Source organism: Adiantum capillus-veneris, chromosome 13 (genome assembly GCF_014529385.1).
Source record: "Adiantum capillus-veneris isolate H3 chromosome 13, ASM1452938v2, whole genome shotgun sequence".
NCBI lineage: Eukaryota > Viridiplantae > Streptophyta > Polypodiopsida > Polypodiales > Pteridaceae > Adiantum > Adiantum capillus-veneris.
In genome coordinates, this window is record NC_140943.1 from 29,825,946 (window position 1) to 29,851,790 (window position 25,845).

General features: G+C 43.5%; 1 protein-coding gene across 1 annotated transcript in view; it reads right to left on the minus strand.

The window, feature by feature from the left end:
• Window positions 1-19,472, minus strand: part of LOC147443746 (glycerophosphodiester phosphodiesterase GDPD6-like) — a 44,766-nt gene extending 25,294 nt beyond the window's left edge. Inside the window, exons 1-2 of the mRNA XM_086526547.1 lie at window positions 19,307-19,472; window positions 19,014-19,171 (exon numbers count right to left, since the gene is read on the minus strand). Coding sequence (XP_086382673.1) covers window positions 19,014-19,171; window positions 19,307-19,382 — 234 coding nt within the window. The 5' untranslated portion in view covers window positions 19,383-19,472. The remainder of the gene's footprint in view (window positions 1-19,013; window positions 19,172-19,306) is intronic.
• Window positions 19,473-25,845: the final 6,373 nt, after the last annotated feature.

Sequence of the window (25,845 nt, forward strand, 5' to 3'; positions counted from 1 at the left end):
CAAATGCATTGGCTGTGATGGGTTTTAGGTTAGGATTTCTGTATCGAGGTCATACACGCATCTGATCCATGCGTTCATGTGGCTAGGCACAAATCCACTCCCCCTTGAAGGTGGTCCATGCCAATCTCTTGTCGAAGCCAGAATCTTTGTGCCATGAACAGTTCTCTATGTGGTATTTCCATCTGAAGTCATCCGCATGATGCTAGGATATCTGAATGACCTTCGGGTCTTGAACTAACTTGACTGAGTTTTGCAGGAACCGGCCAAGGGGCCTAAAACCTAACAAAAGAAGCAGCAGCAAAAAAATACCAACTTATAAAGTCTTGCCAAGGGGGCCTAAATCATTAAAGGGACACAAACAAAAGATTGCATAAAATATATGACATGGCAGCAGTTGTACGGACGTCTGTGAATTGCGTTGGTTGATGACGTTGGAAAGGGGGAATGGGGAACACACCCAACACACACACGAATGCCCCTATATAACTCAGGGTATCCACAACACCCATGTCCTCTCGAAACCGTCTCCAAAAAACACATTGCTACTAGCAGACTGCCACCCGTGCACCTCTCGACTCACACACACTGTACCAGACCATGACTCAATGCACGTGCTCCGCACAGCATATTCCACTGCTTCCCACACACACCGAGACCCTCTTTCTCTCTCTTTGCAACAAGACACCACCGGGGGCACACTTGCCGACACACACCCAACACCGCGGACACACACACAAGAGCAATAGAACAAAGGGGGGAAATGACACCAGAATGCAAGCAATCCTTGCTCCTCTTTACTCAGAGCAGCCAAGTACAACCGGCTCCATTGGCACAACCTTGACGGGCACGAAAAAACGACTTCGGCAACCCTCAGTGGTGCTCGATGATGGAGCCTTCCTCTTCCTCCATGTCCTCGTCGCAGAACACACACAGGGCTCCCTCTTCTTTGGAGCTCCCATTCCCAAAAGAAGAGCCCCTCCTTGGGCTCGCTTCACCCTCGACAGAGAAAACAACAGAAGAAGGTGAACAAGCTCTTCCCGTGCAAAAAGAAAGCCTCCCAGGAACAAAATTTTTTGCCCCCTACAGGGCGTTTTTTCCCTTCATTAGCAAGTGCCTTTTTCCTCGTAACAAGTGTCCACTTTCCCTCTTCTAAACCGCATGAGAACGGCCACTACCCATGACTAGTCAACCCTCCACATAGAATCTAGGACCGTGATTCCCGGCGACGTATTTAGCAATCGCAACTAGATCCACATCAGACTGATGTCGATTTAACTAATTTACCATATCGCGATCACGTCCATAGATTCTGAGACCGAAATGCTGCGGTCATTTGGTCAATCATTCCACTCAAGCACTATCGTGTGCGAGTAATCATTGTCGGGGATCCCATGTCGAAGTACTCTCATAAAGTCATTCAGTAGAATACTGTCTGCACATCAGTATCCCTGAAACCCAAAGGGAAATTAGTGACTTTATTCCATCCAGGTAAAATCTGTGACAAAGGAGTGGAGGAACTCCCCTCTTGTGTAGTCCTACCTGCACCAGATTCAACCCGCTAATCTGTGGGAACTCTTGGAATAGGCACAACCGCACAGCTAGACCAAAAGGGTCGAGGTAAAGTTCCAAATCTGAGGAGTATTTGCTAGGTCCTCCTCCTCCATCCATTTCGCATTCAATGCGAGATGGTTCTTAACTAAGAACCACCGTTCATTTTACCTTTCTCTTTCCTGTCTTGGAAAGTCAGTATCTGTTCCTGAACGAGTATCTAGCTTCTTGCTCTTTTTCAATTCACGTTCATCCGGAAGCTATCACCGCTCCAAAGCCATTCTCATCATCTCATTCATAATCATGTTATATGCTCACAAATAACAGGTTCGTCCATACCACATTGGTTTCATCCAATTTAAAATCTTCTTCCAAAAAGTCGAATTTCATAAATTCATACAGCAAAATAATACTAATTCATCCATAATGTTCTATCTAAAATCTGTTCTGGATCGAGTATCTCCTCGTCCCGCTGTATTTCCATTCTGTCAGTCATCCTTATTCTTGTGCCTTGTTGGGGCACCGTGCAACGATATGTCCTCCACATTCAAAATATTTTCCTGCTTTGAAATATTCATCCTTCTGGTTTTTTGTAGTCAAGATCGTGTATCTTTTTGTTTTTCTATCAATCTTTACTTGGTGAGCCCAAGGCTCTCTTTCCACTATCTGAACGCAGAAGCCACCACGTGGAATTAGATTTTTTTAATAAAAAAATATCGCTGCCATGAAAAGCTCTAAAAAAAACTCCATCGTGAAAAGCTACCAGGTGAATAAAATAAAAAACGCACTCTGCGTTGCCTCCGTTGCAGTCGCAGATCATCAAGCTTTGCCAACGTAATGAGCACTTAGATATTTCGTGCGATCAACCCATAGCAGAGGTTTGTTCTACTGCTATTGAAACAGAAGATATCAGATGTCAATCAATGATCAGCTGGCCTAATCTGGAGTAAAATCACCAACACTCATTGCCTTCCCAAGCCCGTTCGACACATTTTTCTACTGATGCTATCGTGCTGCTGGCAATGCAGACGGCAGAGGCAGAAGAAATGGAATGAGTAAACGTCAAAATGGACATGAGGGCAGAAAAGTTTAGCACGATCGATCACACCAAAGCTTATGATGGTTATCCTCAAGTAATTAAGCCAGCGGCTTCAGTGCTAGTTGCTTTTGCTTTTAGCAGAGTGTGTGAGGGGATTAGTGGCAGACAGATCAATGTCGAGGGAAAGGCATTGGGAATATTGCCACTAGTGCAAGTCATGGTCTGATGAGCCGTTGGCTTCAGTCGCACTCCTTGTCCAACTTTGTTGATAGCCTATCTGAAAATTTGATGAGGCAAGCATTTAGGAACAATTTGCGGACAAACAGAAACATCTCTCATGACCAATTCAACACAGAATATGGTGTCTGCGGGAGTTGGTTAATGTGTAGCTCCAAGGAGATGCAACAACATTGCAGTGGAAATCAAGTAGTAAAACATGCAGGTGCATACGTTGATGATGATCATGACCAAAAGAATAGTCAAAGAGCAGAAGCAAAAGCTAATTCTTTTTTCCACACAAAGAGATTTGATGCTGGAGAAGCTGACGAACACGGATTGCGGAGTAATGGCATTTTTGGAGACAAGCATACCAATATGTCAGCACCTATTAGCCTCTAGGAGCAATTCACTGCTGCCCATTCAACAACTGGGTAGGATAGCAAAAACTCTATAGACAATATGGCCAATATTGTGGCTTGTAAAGAGCTTCTCTTGCTAATAACCATGATTCGGTAGCGGATCCTATGAGCAAAGGTCCATATACGCAGCAGCTATTGGATCAAGTTCAGATGGCTGCAGATGACATACATCGGTTTGGTATTCTAGCCAACACAAACCCTCGTTTTCCCTTGGAGAAAAGCTACTCCAAGGCAGCCAGTGATAATCTATTCACATCTTCTCAAAGGTCTTTTGTGCAACAGGCGGTTGAGCTAGAAACCCCATATAGCAACTATAGTATGCCGAACAGATCGAGTGTAATTATTGCTAACAACGACTTAACATTCCATAGCGCAAGGCATACTGCTGTTAATATATCGTCTAAGTGCGGAACCATTTTCAATGTCAAGAGGATTGTTCAGAGTTTGTCTATTGTCGAATGCATTTTGCAACCTCAAGATTCAATTATTTTATTTAGTTATACACTCAATATATCATATATGTTGGGTGCCATGCGTCCTCTTCTGCAAATACATTCCTCATGATGCTGCATCTTATCTCGGTTTTCTTGTAGAGACGAGTAAGCTCTCTTTGCATCTCTTATTGGGTTGGCATATAAGATCCATTACATCGGTAAAAATTCGAGGAGGGTTGTCTGGACAGAGGGGTTGGCTAGGTGTTGTGGATTGGAGGGCCACCAGGGCTTGAGAAGGAGAGTTAGCCGCACGGGGTGGTGGAGGCAACAACGATTGGACTGAACATATGGAATCTGGTTGCATGCAAAAAAGGGCTAAATTTCTCGCAGGCTTCATGCTGCCACCTCAATTGCATCATTAACAGAACTACTAGTACTGTAACAAACTGCTTGTGTGTCAAAGCCTTAAGAATGGAGCCAACTTGCAGATGTCGGCCGAGGGGCCTAAGCCCTAAGAAGAACAAGTAACAGAAGAAGAAGTCCTACCAACTTATGGGGACCCCGTCCGATGGGGCATAAAGGATTTAAATAAAGTAGGACCTGCACACACACACGCAAACTAATGACGTGGCAGATTTTCCAAAAATTGCGCTGTCATGATGACGTGGCAAGTTGTACGGAATTCTGCGTTTTGCGCTGGCTGTTGACGTGGCAGGCTGTACAGATTTCCATAAATTGCGCTGGCAGCTTTTTGGCTTTGCTTTTGGACAAGAAGCTTTTGAGTTTGAAGGCTTTTCATGTAAATTGCTTTTCAGGCCAAGGGCCTTTAAATATGAGGTTAGGGCTCATTCTCTAGCATGCTTCCTAGAGAAGGTGCAAAGTCTGGAGTTACCGGCTTGTACTCTGTTGATGCAGTATAAAGAAATACCGAAAGGGGCCAATACTCTTTGGGATGGAATTGCGCCACTCCATGTCGCGTGTCGTCTCTCTCTCTCTCTCTCTCAGTTCAGTTGTTATTATAGTGCTAAAAGTCTATTCTGTCTGTTCTTTTTATTGGCACGTGGTGCCCGTCTTATGACAAGTACCGCTGTCATAAGCACCGACTTTTGCATCTTTTGGAAGGATCGCACCTTGAGAGCCTTCAAGTTGCATGTTTTGACTAGAGATATTAGTTTCTAATGGATGGCTATTGCGCCCCCTGCACGCGGAAAGTGGTTATTTGAGACCCAAAATCGATGAATCTTTAGAGTTGTTTTTTGCTCGTTACTGCTCAAAGCATGGGACTCACAGAAGTTTAGAAGTAGACGCTCAATACAGAAACAAATCTATTGCTCTTGAAAATGAGATCGTTGTCAAAGGAATCAATAGATGTTTTACAGTTATTGGTGACAAGCTTGAGTATACCGTCTCTATGGCAAGAAGACATAATTGCTGACGAAGCAGCTTACAATACACACACACACACACACACAACACACAAAGAGAGAGAGAGAGAGAGAGAGAGAGAGAGAGAGAGATATTGATCAGAGGACATAGAACATAAAGGTACATCTGCTTGTTTTCTTCATGGCAGGGAGGACATATATTCACAACACTACACGATCCAGTTGCACAAGCGCGACTCCAACTTGACAACACTTCAGGGTTTGTTATCTACATCCAAAATTTCCACGCGCATGCGTTTGCTTGGCGCAACACATAAATGCTACGGGGCAGGGCACGGCTTCCGTTTCTTACAATTCTTTGGAGAGACCACAGTGCCAACTCTCCACCATACTTTTGTATGGCACCTCTGTATGACGTGCACTGTATACTTCGCACTTTCAATCTATGAGGTTTCATTACAAGACAATATGTTTAACTATTCACATCGCTTTTTTGTAGCTCGACTCAAAATTCGACCAGTAGATTGGACAATCGAAAAGCAACAATACAACATTGCAGGTCAGTAAAGCACCTCATTTATTGTTGCAGGTCATTTATGCTTTATCTATTTGCTTGTTTTAGAATTTTTTGCATTACTTTCTTTGCTTCGGTTTATTTAGATCTCGTTTTCAAGACTATACACTTGATGTCGATCTCTGCACATGTTAGTTACACACGCAACTCTTTACATGTGGTTGCTAGCCAATGCATGTGATGTATTACAATAGTGAATGCATGTGGTGTATCACAGTAGTGAATTCACCTTGTGCATCTTTACTTTAGCTCTACTCCTCATACTACCTACTGGCAGCGTTGGTATTATATTCGTTTCATTGTGAGATTCCTCTAGATTCCATTGCCCCAGGCCTTCGAATTCAAAACTCTCTTTCTCTCTCTCTCTACAAAAGTGTTACTCAAGATTCGAACATGCACGACCTGCAGAAGAATCACACGCAAGGGACTCTGCTAGCCAATCCGCCACTCCAGTTTCGTTGCTACGAAACGTCGCACACACATAAAAAAAATAACTAAATGCCATCTGCGTCCCCACAGCGGCCAAGCCGTCTGTCAACTCCCTTGCCTCGCTTGTGCCCTCTGCAGGCTCGTCTGTCGCTCACAGCTCTGCCTCGATTGCGGCCTCACAGCCCTACCTCGTGTGTCAATCGTCCGCTGCGTTGCTTGGCATCAATTGAGATTCCGTTTTTTTACGGAATTAACGCCAGCTGGTGCCTCCTTTTCTGCATCTCTGCTAGCACCCCTTGGTGAAGGGGCGCACCCCCCTTCAAGCGTCGCACCTCTCCATGTGTCCGTTTGCACCCCTCTGGAATTCGTACGCTGGTTTGATTAATTTCACTGGGCCTTTTCGCTGGTGACATTCTTTCGCATGTGCCTATTGCACACTTCACATTGATGGCAGGCCTTTTTCTCCACTTGGGCCACTTGATGACATGGCGATTTTTTAAATCAAGCAAACTGCCCAACACATAAACAGCCAGCAAACACAAATTTTGGGATCTGCAACGTATTTACCAACACAGTTACAAAAAAAATAAAAGGAAATCGTGGGCAAAAAAAAAAACGTGGGCAGTGTGGGATTCCAGCTTTGAACCCCCATCATACCCCCAGATTTGGGCGATTACCACTTAGCCCACAACATGGTTTCGCTACCCCCTTGGTGCCTTGTTTGCAGACAAGCAGAGCCCAACAATGGTTCGACACACTCTCTTCTCCCAGTAGCTATTGCTACATAATCGGCGATGGAGATAAGATGGCGACGACAATATATTACCGAAGATCCGATAACAATTTTCAAAAAGGAGATGGTAGCAATTTCATCAAGCCTCGCATTGAGTCACACTCGCTTGGCTCAGATGCAAATACAAACCTCTTCTTGGAGTCACCCAACAGCTTCTCGCACAATACATGCATCTTCTTCCGACGCTTCAGTGGTCGACCAGAAAGAACCACTCAAACATAAGCCTTCGGAACCGAAATTTTCTCACCCAAAGCATGGTTTCTTAGAGACAACTAGACGCAAAGTACCTTCGTACGAGCAACAAAAGTCTCAGCATGAATATTCTTGGAAATGCTACAATTCTAAGCAACCAACTTCTTATCGGAATCATCGGCAACAAAAGCAGCAATATGAAGCTTCCAAAGGATCATCAACGATATCAAGATGGGCTTACTTAGTGGCACATATATCCGACCCTAGTCGAGTACTCGATCGTGACTGCCGCGACGCTGGACACATTCCCCTTCGCGAGCCATGCCCTACATTTAAGTCTTTCTTATCTGCTGGTGGTAAACTCGAAGATTTGTTGATCCTTTCCTTGTGCAAGAGGATCCTTCAGAGGTCTAAGAGGCAACAGCTCCTGTTGGGTCTAAAGGCCCTCTTATAGCCTCTCTTACTCATTTATTCATTCTTTTATACTTGGGTGTGTTCACACCCAAAGGCCATTTAAATGGTCACAAGTTTGTACCCTTAATAATAAAACATAGGGCTTTTAGTTGTGTGCCCAAGAAACACAATTGACATTGTACGCTCTCTCTCCCTCTCTCTCTGCAACAGCGCTCACACTCTCTCTCTCTCTCTCTGCTCGTGTGGTCTGCTACACCCATCGCCGGCCCTTCTTGCACTTCAAACTAGTATCAGAGCCAAGTTCCCTACTCCCGCGCGCATTCCCTCGCGAGAAATCTTCATTTTCTCTCTCATGCGCAATTTTCTCTCTCTAAAAACAGCAAGCGCAGGTGTTTTCTCTCTCCTCCCCGGACTCAGGGAAGACAATACCTCAGCCCACAAGTGCTTAGAGGCTGAAAACAGATTGAAAAACAGGTCATTCCGGGCTGTTTCTCTTCGAAAACAAGTTTTTTCTGTTAATTACAGCAAGCACAAGTGTTACAGGTACATTTAGGACACTTTGGGCAACACCAATCCACCCGGAGAATTGGGGGTTTTGTCCTATTTGCTGAAATTTCATAAATTTCAGCAAATTGTCACTTTAAACTTGGGGGTTTTGCACATTAGTGCAAGATTATTCAAGTCTACGTCTACATGCGTAATTACAGGAGAAATTCTCGGGGATTCGAGTTGAGAAATTGAGGGCTTTTGCTGATTTTTCAGAAATTTCAGCAAATTGTGCAGTAACTTTTGGGGCTTTTGCAAATGTGATGCAATTCTGGACATTTTGTGTCATGTATTGCAATTTGTGGTACAATTGAGCAGAGTTTGAGACCTCTCACACATAAACAGGAGGTTTATGTGACAATAAACACATGTATTTACTTGTGGATGCTTCCCATTGAGTCTATGTATTGCTGAAAATACATTTTGCAGCAGCTTTTACCTCAGTTGCAGGTTTGAGGTTGTTGCAAATGCACTTTGGTTTTATTGTTGAAGTGGGAGCATTCATGCACAGGATGTATGCTTCATGTGTGTGCTGAAATTTCAGTATTTACTACTAAAATTTATCTCTTTTACTGTTGTACACTTTGGATAAAGTGTTTGTAACCTAGTGTTACGTTTCCTTACACTTCTATAGTGTTCTCTGAGCCTGTAAGAGGCTAAAATTGCAACTTGCAGCCTGCTATTATAAAATTAAAGCAGTGAATTTTTGGTCTATTTTGCATCAAAATGGCTTCCAATGCATCTACAAGTAGCAGTGAGTCAAAGTCTTTGATGGAAATCAAAAGATTTGATGGCACTGGCTTTGATTTGTGGAAGGAAAGAATGCAAGGCATTCTATTCCTTAAAGATTGTGAAGATGCATTGCTCGCAGCAAAACCTGAAAACTTGTCAGATGCAAATTGGGCAAAGCTGAACAAAAAGGCTATTGCTTACATCAAAATGGCTGTGTCAGATGATGTGCTTACTGATATTAAGCGTCTTGACACTGCACATGCTATTTGGCAGACGTTGACTAGTACGTATGAGAATAAAACTCCTATGAATCAAGTTCATCTCATGCGGAAACTTATAAACATGGAATTGGATGAGGCAAAGCCTGCATCTGAGCATTTGAATGCGTTTACAGGTGTTTTGAGTCAACTTCAGGATTCAGGGCTGCAACCATTTGATGACAAGTTGAAAGCTATATTTCTTTTGATGACTTTGCCTGACAGTTGGGAAGCGCTTGTTGTGTCATTGTCAAACAATGCTGCTTTAACCTATGATGGTGTAAGAGGCTCCATTCTCGATGAGGAGATTAGGAGGAAAGCCAGTGGTGAAGGCAGTGGCACAGCTTATCATGTAAGGGGCAGGTCAGAGAAAAGGAACAATGTAGCTAACAGGGGCAAGAGTAGAAGTAAGAGCAAGGGAAAATCTCAAGATATAACTTGCTATCAATGTGGACGCAAAGGGCATAAAGAGACTGATTGCAGATTTTACAAGCAAGAGCTTGAGAGGAAGAAGCAGCAGCAGGGTAAGAAGAAGAAGGATACAAAAGATGCTAAAGGTGATGATGGCACCTCCTCTTCTTCCAAGGGTGTTGGCAAGGCAAATGTGGCCTCTAGTGTGGTCATAGAGGAAATTGTTGATGTGGAGGAAGCACTTGTCGTAGCTTCGAGTGTCTTTGATGATGTTGTGGCTATGGCAAGTGATATGTATATCACGAAGCCAGATCTTATTGACGCTTTGCTTTCAACACATGATGGGTTGTCCCAGTTTTGGATAGTAGACAGTGGTGCCTCATTTCATGTAACTACTTCTTTGGAGTCTTTTGCCACATACACTGCAGGTAACCTGGGTAAAGTTTACTTGGGTAATAACTATGCATGTGACATTGAGGGTGTTGGCACCATTCACTTGGCTTTGGAAAATGGTCAAGAACTTGTTCTGCATGATGTTCGGTATGTGCCTGGCATTAAGAAGAGTCTGCTATCAGTTGGGCAGCTGGATGTAAAGGGCTACTTCACTACTTTTGGTGGTGGCTCTTGCAAAATACAAAAGGGTTCTGTGTTGATTGTGAAGGGCAACAAAAGGGGAACTTTATACTATTTGCATTGCAAGGCCTTACCTGGCAAGTTTGTTGCTATGGCTGAAGTTCATTGTCCAATGGAACTTTGGTATAAGAGACTTGGCCATATGAGTGAGAAAGGACTACAGGTTCTCTCCTCTCTTGGGAGATTTGATGTAAAATGTCCTTGCCTTGAATTTTGTAAAGATTGTATCTATGGTAAACAAGTGAAGTTCTCTTATTCGTCTGGTGTCTCTAAAAAGTTGCATGCTCTTGATTTAGTATATTCAGATGTTTGCACTATACCTGTGAGCTCACATGGTGGTGCACGCTATTTTGTATCTTTCATTGATGATTTCAGTAGAAAGACTTGGGTGTATGTACTTAAAAACAAGAGTGATGTTTTTGACACTTTTAAAAGATTTCATGCTTTTGTGATCACACAAAAGGGTATGTATCACGTGAATTTAAAAGGGAGTTAACAGCCCCTTATAATCCATCATCTAATGGCGTGGCTGAGAGATATAACCGCACAATTTGTGAGAGGATATGTTGCATGTTGTCCACAGCTAATCTTCCGCAAGAATTTTGGGGAGAGGCTTTGAAAACTGCAGTTCATGTATGCAACCGTTCTCCAAATCGTGCTTTGGACAATGGCATCCCCGAAGAGGTTTGGTCTAGCAAACCTGCTTCATATGACCATTTGCGTGTTTTTGGTTGCGAGGCATTTGTACATGTACCTGTAGATCAGAGGACTAAGCTAGACATGAAATCCATCAGAGGCATCTTCATGGGTTATGGAGATGAGGTTGAGATGGGTTACAGAGTATGGCTACCTGATTACAGGAAGGTTGTACGCAGCCGAGATGTAGTATTTAATGAGGCTAAATTGCTCCAAAATGCTACACATGTAGACCATGATAAAAAGAGGGTCAAATTTCATAATGACCAGCCAACCATAAAGCCTTCCTTGGCTGAAAATATGGTGCCTATTGATGCTGAAAATGAACAGCAACCATTTGTGCAACAACCAGAAGAGAATGGACAACAAATAGATGCACAAAATGGGGTAGAACACAATGACCAGCAGGCTGAAAATGATTTACAGCAGGGTATAAATGCTGAAAATCATCCGCTAAATGATAATAGAATCATTCCTGAGGATGTAGACCCTTTACCGGCAAATGTAGATCATTGGGTGAGGAGATCTACACGTCAGAGACGTCAACCAGAGAGGTTTCAACCATCTTTGGATTGTGTTTTGTTGACTGATGAGGGAGAGCCTCTTACATACAAAGAGGCCCAGTGTTGTGACGACAAAAGTAAGTGGGAGCTTGCTATGAAATCTGAGATGCAATCACTGTATGCAAATAATACATGGGAGCTTGTGCATTTGCCCAAAGGTAGGAAAGCTATTTCTAACAAGTGGGTTTATAAGATCAAATGTGTTGATGACAAACCCAAATACAAAGCGTGTTTAGTTGCCAAGGGTTATGCACAGAAGGAAGGCATTGACTTCCAGGAAATCTTCTCACCTGTAGTGAAGATGTCTACTCTCCGTGTGTTGTTTGCTCTATGTGCTATCTTGGATTTGGAGCTTGATCAAATGGATGTGATCACTGCTTTCTTACATGGTGACTTGGATGAGGAGCTGTATATGCTGCAGCCTGAGGGCTTTGTCATTCCAGGGAAAGAGTATTTGGTATGCAAACTAAAACGCAGCTTGTATGGGCTAAAACAAGCTCCTAGACAGTGGTACAAAAAGTTTGATAGTTTTATGCTCAATCATGGTTTCAAACGCAGTCAAGCAGATCACTATCTTTACACTAAAAAGGCTCCTGATGGTAGTCTTATTGTGCTAGTCCTATATGTGGATGACATGTTGATTGCTGGCAAGCATAAGGAGACTTTGAATACTTTGAAAAAGGAGCTGAATTCAGCTTTCTCGATGAAAGATTTGGGTGCAGCTCAACATATTTTGGGTATGCGTATTAGGAGGGATAGAAAGAAGCGTCTTTTATTCCTCTCTCAAGACAAGTACATCAAGAAAGTACTTGAGAGATTTAATATGGCCGATGCTAAGCCTCTTGGTGTGCCCTTACCTAGCACACAAAGCTTAGCAAGCTTGATTGCCCAAAAGATGATATAGCTGCTCATGCTATGAAAGGCATTCCTTATGCTTCAGCTTGTGGTTCATTGATGTATGCCATGGTTGCTACACGACCATACATTGCTTATGGAGTGGGAGTTGTTAGCAGGTTCATGTCTAATCCTGGCAAACCACATTACGAGGCAGTGAAGAGCATATTCAGGTACTTAAAAGGTACAACGGACACATGTATATGTTATGGCAAGGGTACACTATCATTGCAGGGATTCTGTGATTCGGACATGGCAAGTGATCTTGACACTAGAAAGTCTACCAGTGGGTATGTATTCACACTTGCTGGAGGTGCTATTTCATGGTGTTCAAGGTTACAGAAGATTGTGGCACTGAGCACTACAGAGGCTGAATATATTTCAGCTACAGAGGCTTCTAAGGAAGCTATTTGGCTTGGCAGGTTGGTCAGAGACTTTGGTCTTCCTGCATATGCTCCAGTGCTTGGTTGTGATAGTCAGAGTGTTGTATGCCTAGCTAAGAATGCGATGTTCCATGCTCGTACCAAACACATTGATGTGCGGTACCATTTTATACGACAGGTATTGGATGATGGCCTTGTCACACTGACAAAGGTCAAGACACAGGATAACCCTGCAGATGTTCTCACTAAGTGTCTTGCTAAGACACAACATCAGCATTGCTTACACTTGGTGGGAGTTACTTAAAGGTACCACATTGGGCCTTTAAGTGGGAGGTTGTTGGGTCTAAAGACCCTCTTATAGCCTCTCTTACTCATTTATTCATTCTTTTATACTTGGGTGTGTTCACACCCAAAGGCCATTTAAATGGTCATAAGTTTGTACCCTTAATATTAAAACATAGGGCTTTTAGTTGTGTGCCCAAGAAACACAATTGATATCGTACGCTCTCTCTCCCTCTCTCTCTGCAACAGCGCTCGCACTCTCTCTCTCTCTGCTCGTAAGGTCTGCTACACCCATCGCCGGCCCTTCTTGCACTTCAGCTCCCTCGACCTCCCCCTTCTCAATTGGAAGCCTTAATACATGCTAAGAGAGCTGAAGATTCAGAAGATTCCAGTTCTTATCTGACAACCAACAAGCACATAACCCCTTCTTTGGCCATGATCCAAGCAGGAAAATTCGCCTCGTCATTGCTCTTACAGAATACAATCTTTGTCTCTGAACAGATACCAGATGCTATGGTGAATGATAATTCTTCAAACTTGAAGACTCTAGTCCTTGCCTTCAGCGGTGCAAAGGATAAAGTAGATATAGACTATTGCAGCATGACTTCAGTCGCTGCAATTGAATCTTTGGACACAACTTGTTCCAGTGATAAACCTTTACAGATGGATATACCTCCAAACACTACTCTCTCTCAGTCTAGGGCATCCCTTCAGGAGGATTTTACGATTCCAGACAAACCAATGGAATACCTTACAGATTTCCAACCAATGATCATAACTCAACAGAAAACTCAAGTCAATCTACCAATAATTTCACTCGAAGCAGATAAAGATTCAATCTTTTCTTGGACAAAGCTCGAAGTTACAAATGACTTTGACAAAGGCACTTATCAAGTTGCAGATATGGCCAGTTTTCAGTTTGGCAAAATAGTCATGGTCAATAATAGTGCCATGACATTTCCTTCTCCCGCAGTTTCTACAACTACCCTGGGTTTTATTTAAAGAGGGAGGGAATGTCACGATTGTGACTATGTTAACAACATTACATCTCCTAGTTGCAGATACGCGAAGTGCCATGCCAAGGAGGACCCCTACGCTTGGATGGTCGCACCCCTTCGCTCAAGAGACGTGCCTCTTCGCCAAAAGCCACACTCTTTCGACGACTGGTCACACCCCTTCGCTCTTCGGGTGCGACTCTTCACCCAATGGTTGCAGCTCTTCGCCAAAAGGATATGTCTTTATGTCTAAAGTCATGTCTCTTCACCAGGAGACATGTCTTTTCATTTGTGTCTCTTCGTCTCCTATATAAGGAGCCTATTGTACTCAGTTTCAAGCAGTCATTTAATCAATCAAACACAGAGTCTTCTGAGTCTTGTTTCTGAGTTCAGTTCAAGTTTCTTATGTCTTAATCATGAGTTTAAGTACTTAATAAAGGATTAGTACCTAGAATCCTCACATGCAATATCAAACTGTTGAATAAAGGCTAAAGCCTTAAGAGCATCTGAAAACCCTGAAAAGGTTTCAAACTTTACTACTTGTCCACCCTCTTTGAATTCCTTGGCCTTCTTGCCCTTGTCGTCGAGAGTATGTTGAATAAAGGCTAAAGCCTTAAGAGCATCTGAAAACCCTGAAAAGGTTTCAAACTTTACTACTTGTCCACCCTCTTTGAATTCCTTGGCCTTCTTGCCCTTGTCGTCGAGAGAATCATACTGGTTAGCTCTGTAAAAGTGCTTCCTTTTTTAATAAAACATATGGTCTACTCGTAGTTTCTTGCCCTTTTTGTCCTCATCACTCGAGTCAGAAAAGGATGTATCACAAGACGGGCACCACGTGCCAATAGAAAAGAACAAACTGAACACACTTTTAGCACTTCATTAACAAATGAACGGAGAGAGAGAGAGAGAGAGAGAGAGAGAGAGAGAGAGAGAGAGAGATGACACGCGACACGGAGTGGCGGAATTCCACCCCAAACCTTGGCGCCCCTTTCGATATTTCTTTATATTGCATCAACACAGTACAAGCCGGTACTCCAGACTCTGCACCTTCTCCAGGAAGCATGCCAGAGAATGAGCCCTAACCTCATATTTAAAGGCCCTTGGCCTAAAAAGCAATTACAATAAAAAGCCTTCAAACTCAAAAGCATCTTGTCCAAAAGCAAAGCCAAAAAGCTGCCAGCTTTAATCACAGAAATCCATACAGCCTGCCACATCATCAACCAGTGCAAAACGCGAAAACCCGTACAACTTGCCACGTCATCATGCCAGCGCAATTTTTGAAAATCTACCATGTTATCAATTTTTGCGTGTGTGCGGGTCCTGCTTTATTTTAATCCTTTATGTCACTGGGGCCCCATCGGACGGGGTCCCCATAAGTTGGTAGGACTTGTTCTGTTACTTGCTCTTCTTAGGGTTTAGGCCCCTCGGTCGGCCTCTGTAAGTTGGCTCCATTCTTTAGGCTTTGACATGTCAGCAATTTATGACATCTCCCCTTCTTGAAAGAGAGTAATCGTCCGCGATTACAACATATTTGCAAAACAACTCAAGCTAGCTCAAAAATTTCCGAGGCTCATTCAGAGGGACATTCGGAGGGACAATCAGTTTGCTCTTTTTTAAAGGAGTTAGCTTCTCCTTTCGGCTCTTTTGATCAAGGAGTTAACTTCTCCTTTTGGTTGTTTTGATCAAGGAGTTAGCTTCTCCTTTCTGCTCTTTTGATCAAGGAGTTAGCTTCTCCTTTCGTCCAGATCGGAACTCTTGATATTCCGACGTAGTAAAATTAGCCATCACACCCAGACCGTATTGATCTTCCACGAGTGTCTTGATGCACTAAAATTACATGCCCAGGCCATTTCAAACAAATTCCAAACAGGATCACCAAATAAGTTCTCAAACAAATTTGAAACTTAAAAAGCAATCTCGATATCAGTCGAGCTCGAAAAGTTGATTGACTTTCCATCTTCAAACCTGCACAAAAAATTAGGGTTAGGTTCCTTCCATGAGGTCGTAGCCGAGCACAGCACGGTCCATCAGCTCTTGGACAGATATTGTTTCTTTGGCGGCGATGGTAGTCCCAAGAGATAGCAATACACCGAACCTCCAAGGTCATCTGCTCGTGAAGAGACGTCTACTGAGAGATGTCAAGAAATTTCAAGTTATAATCTGCTAGGGTTTCCATGGCAAGCATTTCAAAATACCCCACTCTGCCAGAAGTTGCACTCCGAAGGAAGATGTCAGAAACCATATAACTTCGGACAAAATTTTTCTTGCCAAGTACTTGCAATATGCTGCTTGGTAGCTGTAGACATCAACATCTGCATGGCATTGCCTCTGAGAAAAACAGCAACTCGAAACAAATCTTGGATCCTTCTCTTGCAAGTGATCTTAATGGCTTATGCCTTGTAAGACATGAGTGGTGAAGACGGGAGCGCGCCCGATGCGCGATGAAGGGTGGGAGTGGCTAATGAGTCTGGGTGGAGGGCGAAGTTACCTTAAATAAATTTCCAATAGCTTTGTCTGCTCTTTTGTAGGACAGGTATGCTTTCAGAAAAGCACATGCCTAATGCTCTGATACACTGTCACAAGACGCGCACCACGTGCTAATAGAAAAGTATAGACTGAACACACTTTAGCACTTCATTAACAATTGAACTAAGAGAGAGAGAGACGACACGCGACACGGAGTGGCGGAATTCCACTCCAGAGAGTATTGGCCCCAAACCTTGGCGCCCCTTTCGGTATTTCTTTATATTGCATCAACACAGTACAAGCCGATACTCCAGACTCTGCACCTTCTCCGGGAAGCATGCCAGAGAATGAGCCCTAACCTCATATTTAAAGGCCCTTGGCCTAAAAAGCAATTACACTGAAAAGCCTTTAAACTCAAAAGCGTCTGGTCCAAAAGCAAAGCCAAAATGCTACCAGTGTAAATCACGGAAATCCGTACACCCTGCCACGTCATCAACCAGCGCAAAACGCAGAAACCCGTACAACTTGCCACGTCGTCACGCAAGCGCGATTTTCGAAAATTTGCCACGTCATCAGTTTTAGCGTGTAAGCGGGTCCTGCTTTATTTTAATCCTTTATGTCACTTGAGGCCCCATCGGACAGGGTCCACATAAGTTGGTAGGACTTCTTCTGTTACTTGCTCTTCTTAGGGTTTAGGGCCCTCGGCCGGCATCTGTAAGTTGGCTCCATTCTTTAGGCTTTGACACGTCAGCAGTTTATGACAGATAAGTTGTCCGAGCTGTCAGAAGAAGATGAGGACGAATTGAACAATGCTTCGAAGCACACACGCTTCTTCTGTTTTCTTGCTTTCTCAAGGATTTTCAGCCCAATTAACCAAGTCAATCAATTCCCTTGTTACGTTTCTTCAATTGCTTCTCCTTTGACCCAAATAGTTAGTTGACTCATTTTTCGACAATATCCTCGAGTTCATCTTCAGTAAGCATCTGTGGGACAGGAGGTTTCTTGATTGCGGGTTTTATTGGTGACTCAATGGCTTTCTGCCAATGAGTATGCACTTCATCCATTGTGTGCCGGGTCAAAAATTTGGCATACTGTGGGTCCTTGGCAAACTGGAGCATATGCTTTGCGCACTCATCAACCTGCTGTTGACGTTGCATCTCCATGAGTTGATACTGTAGGCCGGGGTGGCCCGTACTCGTTCTCTGCTAATCCACTTAAATTTTCATACCGCCTCCCATTTCCAAGAGGCCAGGGAAAGTTGTCTGATTTCCTGGTAGAAGAGAAATCAACTATGTTCTGATACCACTGTCACAATCTTAGTCACCCCCAAGACGAGAATTGGACACGACACACGAGAGAATCACTTAAAACACTTCACAACTTTAAAATCACAGTTCACTTTGGACGACACGGCCCAGCACAGTTCCGTGCCCAGAGAGATTGGCCCCAAAGACCGGTGCCACTTTCGATATTTCTTTTATATTAATGCTTGATCAAAGTACAACTTCCGCGGGTCCTCGGCTCTGAGACTTTGCGTCCAGATGCCCTAAAAAGTGAGGCCCTTAGGCCCTTTTTATTCTTAGAAGGGATGCCAAAAGCAAAGCCCCAAAAGCTTATAAACTCAAAAGAAATTGGTCAAAAGCAATAAACTTAAGAGCAAATAGGTCCAAAAGCAATTGGTCCCAAAAACTGATAGAAAAAGCCACTAGCGCGATTTGCGGAAATCTGTAGAGGTTGCCACGTCAGCACTGTCAACACAAATCGCCACATCAGCAGTCAGCGCAAAATCCAGGTGCCACATTATCAACCGTATTGCTCATGCAACGTCATGTCCGCGAGTGATCATGCCACATCATCAATTTGTGACAACGTCAACGTGTCAATGCGATTTACAGAACCCTCTTTCAGAGTGCAAGTTTCTTGTTGAAATTAGGATTGCAGGAAAACACTCACACCTTGGAGAAGATGAAGGAAGCTCAAGGCACACAAAGAGAGTGTTTTACTTAGTGTGCAATGAAAAGATCCACAGCCCTAGAGTGATGGGCGTATATACAATGCACAGGGAAAAAACCTCCTAGTGAGGAAAAAAATGCTCCGGCGATCTTAAATGTGTTCACACACATCACTGTCACATGTATATGGTAACAAATTCCCCCTGGGAACGATGTGGTGAACGAGAGCTCACACATAGTATAGGGCAGTGCCATGCCGTGAGGACATGATCAGTCCACAAAGGGGAGTAAGCCCAAAGCTTTGGGGAAAGAATCGAGCTTCTCACGAAACAATGCCTTTGTGAAAAGATCTGCGAGGTTGTCCTTTGTTGGCAGATAAGCCAAGCTGATCTCTCCTGCTGAGAGCCTCTCCCTAACATAGTGGTAATGCATGTCACAAACTGGTGACGTGGCATGCCCGGACACACTCACAGCAACGTACATGCCAACAGAACGTGGAGACAGGCTGACGTGGCAATCCCGGAAATTCCGACGCATTTCACATTGACAGTGCTAACGTGCCTGCCGTACGGATGTCCGTTTTTCACGTTGTAAGGAATTCCTGCTTTAGCGCTGGCTGAGAATTACTGGCAGCTTTTGGGATTATTTATTTATTCTTAGAAGCTTTTGAATGGTCTCACGAAAAAACAAATAGCATGCATGCTACCATACTTGCTATCAGAAAAACACCACAAATCGAGCTGGCAACCATACGTACCAGGTACGCGGGTGCAGTTTCCTCAGGCAGTTCCCCATTGGCCCCTCGATGCGCAACATTGAATGCGCGAACAGTTTGAATGGACAGACGTACTTCACAGGGATGTGGCCTTGCACGAACACTTGCAAGGCAGCAACAAAACCAGAAAGCGAACCAGTCTGCAGAATACAAAGAAAATTTAAGCATTTGCGTCTCACGAGCATACGCAGAAAGGGGCTCTCAAGAGACAGAAAATTATGCTAGCTAATGAGCTCATCACTCTGTCTTCTGATTTCTGAGCAGAGACGACTTACAGAAGATGGGCTGGAAAGACGCCATGCTTGCATGCGGCAAGATGGGGCTCGAGAAGTAACAACCATGGTTCTTCATGCAAGCAAGCACAAAGACGGTATCAAAAGGGAATCAGCCATCGTTGGATTCCCCAAGACAAGGCTTTTTTTTTCCTCGAGGAGGATCACTCTCAGGAGTGATAAGCCCGTGTTTATAAGTGACACGGATGAGAGTCGAGGGATCTACGGTCCAAAACCAATCCATTGTTGATCGGATCTCCGCCATGCAAAATTAATAGCTCCCATCGTCGCGTCGTGACTAAAGAGAGAGAAAATTATGCTAGCTAATGAGCTCATCACTCTGTCTTTCGATTTCTCAGCAGAGACGACTTACAGAAGATGGGTTGATAAGACGCCAAGATGGGCTCGAGAAGTAACAACCATGGTTCTTCATGTAAGCACAAAGACGGTGTCAAAAGGGAGCCAGCCATCGTTGGATTCCCCAAGACAAGGCTTTTTTTCCCTCGAGGAGGATCAATGTAGGAGTGATAAGCCTCGTTTATAAGTCACACAGATGAGATCTACAATCCAAAACCAATCCAATGTTGATAGGATCTCCGCCATGCAAAATTAATTAGCTCCACACAGTTGCCTCATGACTCGAAACCCGACCTCCTGCTCTGGACTCGTGCTCCCTGTCATAATAACTGTTATCTGATTTTCTCATGTTAAACTGATCATTTAATATGGGGAAGTGTCACGGGAAAAAAAGCTAGAGAATTGGTTAAGTTGGCAGACCGGCCACAGTAGGGATCCAAAGGAAGGAAAATGGGGATCCAAAGGGGGGCACATCTTCAAAAGAGCTATGTACAACAATGGGTTCCAAAGACCTTAGGGTTCAATCCATTAAGACTTCCAAAATGCTAAGGTTCCAAGTGTGTCCAATGGTCAAAGGCTTAGGAAATTGGATGCTTTGTGTGTGCCCCAAAAAGTCTTCACAAACTCCTATATAGGAGGGGGCGAGCCCAAGAAGTAGGGGATGAGAGAGAAAAACACACACACACTCACAAGCTTCCTTTGTACACAAGGAAAAGAGGGACACATGTCAGCTCCCTAAGCCAGATACCCACAAGGTGTACTCAAATCCTATTGGATGGCCATGGAGGTGGACCAATAAGAATTAGGCTACAGTACAATTAGTTTAATTAATTTAAAACACTTAATAAAAGAACCAATACGAATTAAGATCTCTAGAAGACGATTGGACAGTCTCCCAAGGGGTCCAATGAGCATTCAATAGCCCAATGGCTTGCCTGATTCCTATTGGCCAGGAGACAAAGGGGTCCAATGAGAGTTTAATTGCATTTATTAATTACCTAAAGCTCTCACAAAAGGGGAAAGGGGGACACATGTCAGAAGGCTATTACTTATGCTCCTGAAATCCTATTGGCTATGCCTGGGGAGGTCCAATGAGGTGCTAGCAAGAGCAAATAGCAAGAGGGGTCGACCAAGAGAGAGAGGGGCTGATTTTTCAAAGGCAATTATCCACACACACACACTCACACAAGCTCATGTGTAGAGTAAGAAGACTCTCTCTCTCTCTTCTCAAGCTTTAATGGAAAGCTTATCACCTACTCCAAGCTTGTGAGAAGGGAGGCCTACACCAACAACTCTTGGCTTTGTGATGCAAATCCAACCAAGAGCCAAGCTTCAATGCATGCTCATCTCCTCTACCATGATAATTACTAAGCTAAGCTATGCTAATATGAGTGATTATGTGAGGAGATGTACATCTTTCTCGTAAGACTACTCCTTTTTCCTCTCAATCTACTCTCATACCCCACTAGCTCTCACCATCTTCGAAGGTGTGTGAGGTCTTGGGTCTGAGACCATGAGGGAATTGATGTTGTGTTTGATAAGTGTTTTGCTTAGTGCTTGAAGTTTCCATCTTCATTGCACTAGCTAGTATTGAAGGAACACAAAGAATTGTATTGTAAAATGTCTCTCTTGATGGGAGAAACCATAATACAAAGCCTTTTGGAGGGAGGACCGGCTCCATGAAAATCTGGTCCTCAACTGTTGTCAATAGTTTAATTTCTCTCTCTTTTGAAGTATTGTTCATGCTATCTAACTAGGTGTTATACTTTTTGTTGCTCTCTCCACCCAAGCACTCTTGTTATTCTCATTAGGAATCTATTCTAATGAAATGCTCACTATGTTCATGCTATTTTCCGCTACACACAAGTTACTAGACCATTAAATGTTACATTGGTATCAAAGCACAAGGTTTCTCTTTTCTTGCTCAAGAAGGGAGGTTATCGAGCTAGCTATAAATGGTTGGTATTATTAATTGCATGTGAGTAAGTAGAATAGGGATTTTTCAGCCTTGCAATGCGCCTGCCTTTGTGCAGGTAATGGGGCATCACCGTCGAGAGCTATGGTCTCAATAGTGGAGTCCTACGGGGCTTGCCTATGGCTTAACCACTATTGATCTATTAGAAGCTTGACAGGAGCCGGTGTTGTTTTGGTGTTGAACGACCCTCTCTTCTACTCCTTGCAGTTAATGGTATTCGAGCCACGGGTATAGTAGCTTGAGTGCTTTTTCTAAAGGGGTAAAGAGGAGTAGCAACTAGGGCTTGAAGTGCCAAAGTGCACCTAAAAAGTTTACACCTAAATGTTGTTAGAATGGCTGACAATAGTAAAGAGAGTGAAATTAATGTCAATACTTTGATTTTGCTAATGAGCAGGCTACTAATGATGCCCCTATGCTTGTTAACTATTTTGTTTCTAGGCTTCAACAAGCCATGGGCAATCCATCCCTCCAAAGTGAAGTGCAACGACAGCTTCGTGCTCATGGGATTCTCCAAGCTCCCCACCATGACGAGAGAACACCTAAGAAGCCTCCTTGTGAGACTTCCAAAAGAGGTCTCTCTCCAATTCGAGAAGAAGAATAGGATCCATATGAAGGGCTCAAAAATTTTCTCCTTGATGACGCATCTCCTTCTCAAAGGAGAATTCAAGAGCCTCCACTGAAGGAACAAGAAAGAAGTAAGTCTCTTGCCACCTCGGCTGAGATGGCTCCACGAAGACGGCGGGCTAAACGCTCTCCATCACCTCCAAAACGGAGAAGACCATCGCATGTTTCTCCACACCATAATTCAACGAGGGATGACAAAAAGCAAGAGAAGAAAAAGGAGAGAAAGAGGACACCCTCTTCTCCATCTTCTTCATCCTCTTCCTCTTATGAAAGTGATGGTGAAGACAAAGAAGATCAAGGCGAGAAAGAGGTCACCCTCTTCTCCATCTTCCTCAAATTCTTCACCTTTTGAAGAAAGTGATGGTGCAACCTTTGAACCATCAAAAAGAAGAGGCTGGCCATAGGAAATCATATGCCGCGTTGGAAGAGGTTGTCCAAGCTCAAGAAGTTCAAAGAGGGAGGGAAGAGCATCTCTTTCCTTACCTATGATGGCACCTTTGGTGCTATGGACAAAGTCTTGGCCTTTATCCAACAGTTCGATGCGGCGTTTGGAGATGAGGGCTTCACGGAGTCCTCTAAGCTACGCCATGTAGCTATGCACTTTCAAAAGTCCACCCGGCAATGGTGGTCTATCCTAGGGCCAACAGTGAAGCTCCACGAACATGGAAAGCTTTAAGAGCTTCCATTATGAAGCAGTTTTTGGCCACCGATGCCAAAGAAAAAGTACTCACCGAATGGCGAAGCTTGAAGCTCTCTCCCTATGAATCCATTCACAAATATGTAGACAAGTTTTGGGACCTACAACTCAAAGCCAATGTCTTCAAAAAGTTGGGATTTGGAGAGCAAAAGCAACAATTTTGTGCGGGCTTAATTGACGAAATGGCGGAGTATGTCAACTCCCAAAGGCCACGCACCATGTCGGCGGTTATACACCATACTATGGTGGCTTCTCGAATCAATTTCCAAACGGGGGACTAAAAGAAATTTTAAGCCCACAGAAAACAAGGGTTCCAATGAGCCTAAGAGGAAGGACAATGTCCAAAAGTCTCCTAAGGGCAACTCCAACAAAGCTAAAGAGAAGGGAGTTGACAAAGGCAAAAATAAACTCTCTCCTCAAGAGCTTGAGTGTTATCGCAAGTATAACCGCTGTTTCAAGTGCGGCGAGCAAGGGCATGCGTACCGCGCTTGTCCCCAAAAGAACACCCGCCATGAGCCTCCTAGGGCTACCTTGGTTGAAATCCAAGAGGAGAAAACTTACCACAAAGGATCTCCTCTATGCCATGCTTGGGGAAAGGTAAGAGAACATGATGCTTTTATTCTCTTTGACCGTGGTTCTACTCACAATTTCATATCCACAGAGTTGGCCACCAAGCTAGGTATACAAGCTTACGAGATGGGAGATGTCCTACCCGCAGACGGTGCTTTCAAGGGGCAAGAAGCTTCAGTCACTCCCTTAATCAAGAAATTGAGGCTCCATGTCCAAAGCTATGTGGACAAAGAGGACTTCTTTATCTCTCCTCTCAAGCATGAGGATCTAATCCTAGGGGCACCATGGTTTGATCGCATGGCTGCCTATGTTAAATTCCCTGAAAGGAGAATCTTCTTTAGGTTAAGGAAAAAGATATATACATAGATGCCAAGCAAATGGGTAACACCATACCCATTGTACATACACAAGCTTTCAATAAGTCAATAAAGAGTTGTATTTCCGTGTACATGATTTTGTTAAAGACTCTCAAAATGAACCTAATATTTTAGCAAAAGAAAATATACACAATCAAAAGGAATTAGAGTTATCCAATTTTCTCAGGGGGTTTCAAGATGTCTTTATTGACGACATCCCTTGCGAGCTACCTCCTAAACGAGGCAATGATGACCATGCAATTGAACTTCTTCCAGGAAGTTCACCGCCTAACAAACCTCCTTGTAGAGTTTCTCAAGCTCAACAAGAGGAGATTATGCGGCAAGTGCATGAGTTAGTTAAGAAGGGCATGGTTAGGTCTATCTCACCTCCATTTTGTTCTTCTATGCTATTAGTGCAAAAGAAAGATGGCACATATCGTATGTGTGTCGACTATAGAGCACTAAATAGGATTACTATCAAGAATAGGTTTCCCGTTCCACGGGTAGAAGACCTATTTGATATGCTACAAGGGTCCACCTAAATCAGTAGGATTGACCTAAAAAGTGGTTATCATCAAATAAGGATAGTTGATCAAGACATTGTAAAGACCGCATTTCGCACTACGTTTGGTCTTTATGAATATATTGTCATGCCTTTTGGCTTGACCAATGCACCAGCCACATTCGACCGCTTGTGACGGAGACGCTATTCAAGCCTCACCGAACCTTTACTGGAGTGTTCTTTGATGATATCATCATCTACTCTAATTCATTAGATGAACGCAATCCTACATGCCTTAGACTCAATTGGAAGCACTATTTATTGGGGACTCCTTTCATTCTGCGAACGGATCACCAAAGTCTTAAGTACTTCATGATGCAGACCAAGCTCTCCGACAAACAAATGAGGTGGGCAAAACTTTCTTTTGCAATTTCATTTCCATATTGCTCATGTTGCTGGAAAGCATAATCAAGTAGCCAATGCACTCTCAAGATGGCCGAGAGTGAATGCGGTTTCCATAGCAACTCACAATGATCTATCTTCTATGATAGATGAGTATGCTATTGATTCCAATTTTAGAGATGTGATTTCAGCCCTTGCACTAGGGAAGAAAGAGGAACCATTTACTTTACAAGATGGTTATCTTCTCTGTGGCAATAGACTATGCGTTACTAACTCAGTTCGTGAGAAAGTACTGTATGAATCTCATGCTCCTCCTTATGCAGGGCATAGAGGGATTCAGTCTACCCTAAAGGGAATTGAAACATATTTCTATTGGCCTACCATGAAAGCAAACATACAAGAGTATGTTTCTAAATGTGTGGTATGCCAAAAGACAAAGTTTGATAGAGGGAAGCAACCTAGATTGCTTCAACCTTTGCCAATCCCTAATTCACCATGGGAGAGCATATCCATGGATTTTATCTTTGGGTTGCCTCAGTCTATCCATGGGAATACAGGAATATGGACAATAATAGACAGGTTCAGTAAACAAGCTCGTTTTATACCTGTCAAAAAGACTATCAAAGCCCATCAAATGGCAACCCTCTTCATTTCACAAATCTTCAAGTACCATGGCTTGCCAATGTCCATAGTGTCGGATAGAGATCCCAGAATGACCAGTAATTTCTGGAAGGGTCTCTTTGAGAATTTAGGAACAAGGCTAAACTTCTCTTCGGCCTATACCCGCAAACGGATGGCCAAAGTGAAATAGCTAACCTAACAATTCTCGATCTACTAAAAGCCTATGTAACAGAAGTAGATCAAAGATCCCAATGGGAGAAGTACTTACCCTTAGTGGAGTATGCCTACAATAACATTGTACATACTTCCACGGGAAAAGCACCTTTTGAGGTAACATTGTACATACTTCCACGGGAAAAGCACCTTTTGAGGTAATTGAGGGAAGATCAAAAAGTCCCTTGCTACTTAAGGTACACGGGAAGATCTTCGCTGCAGATG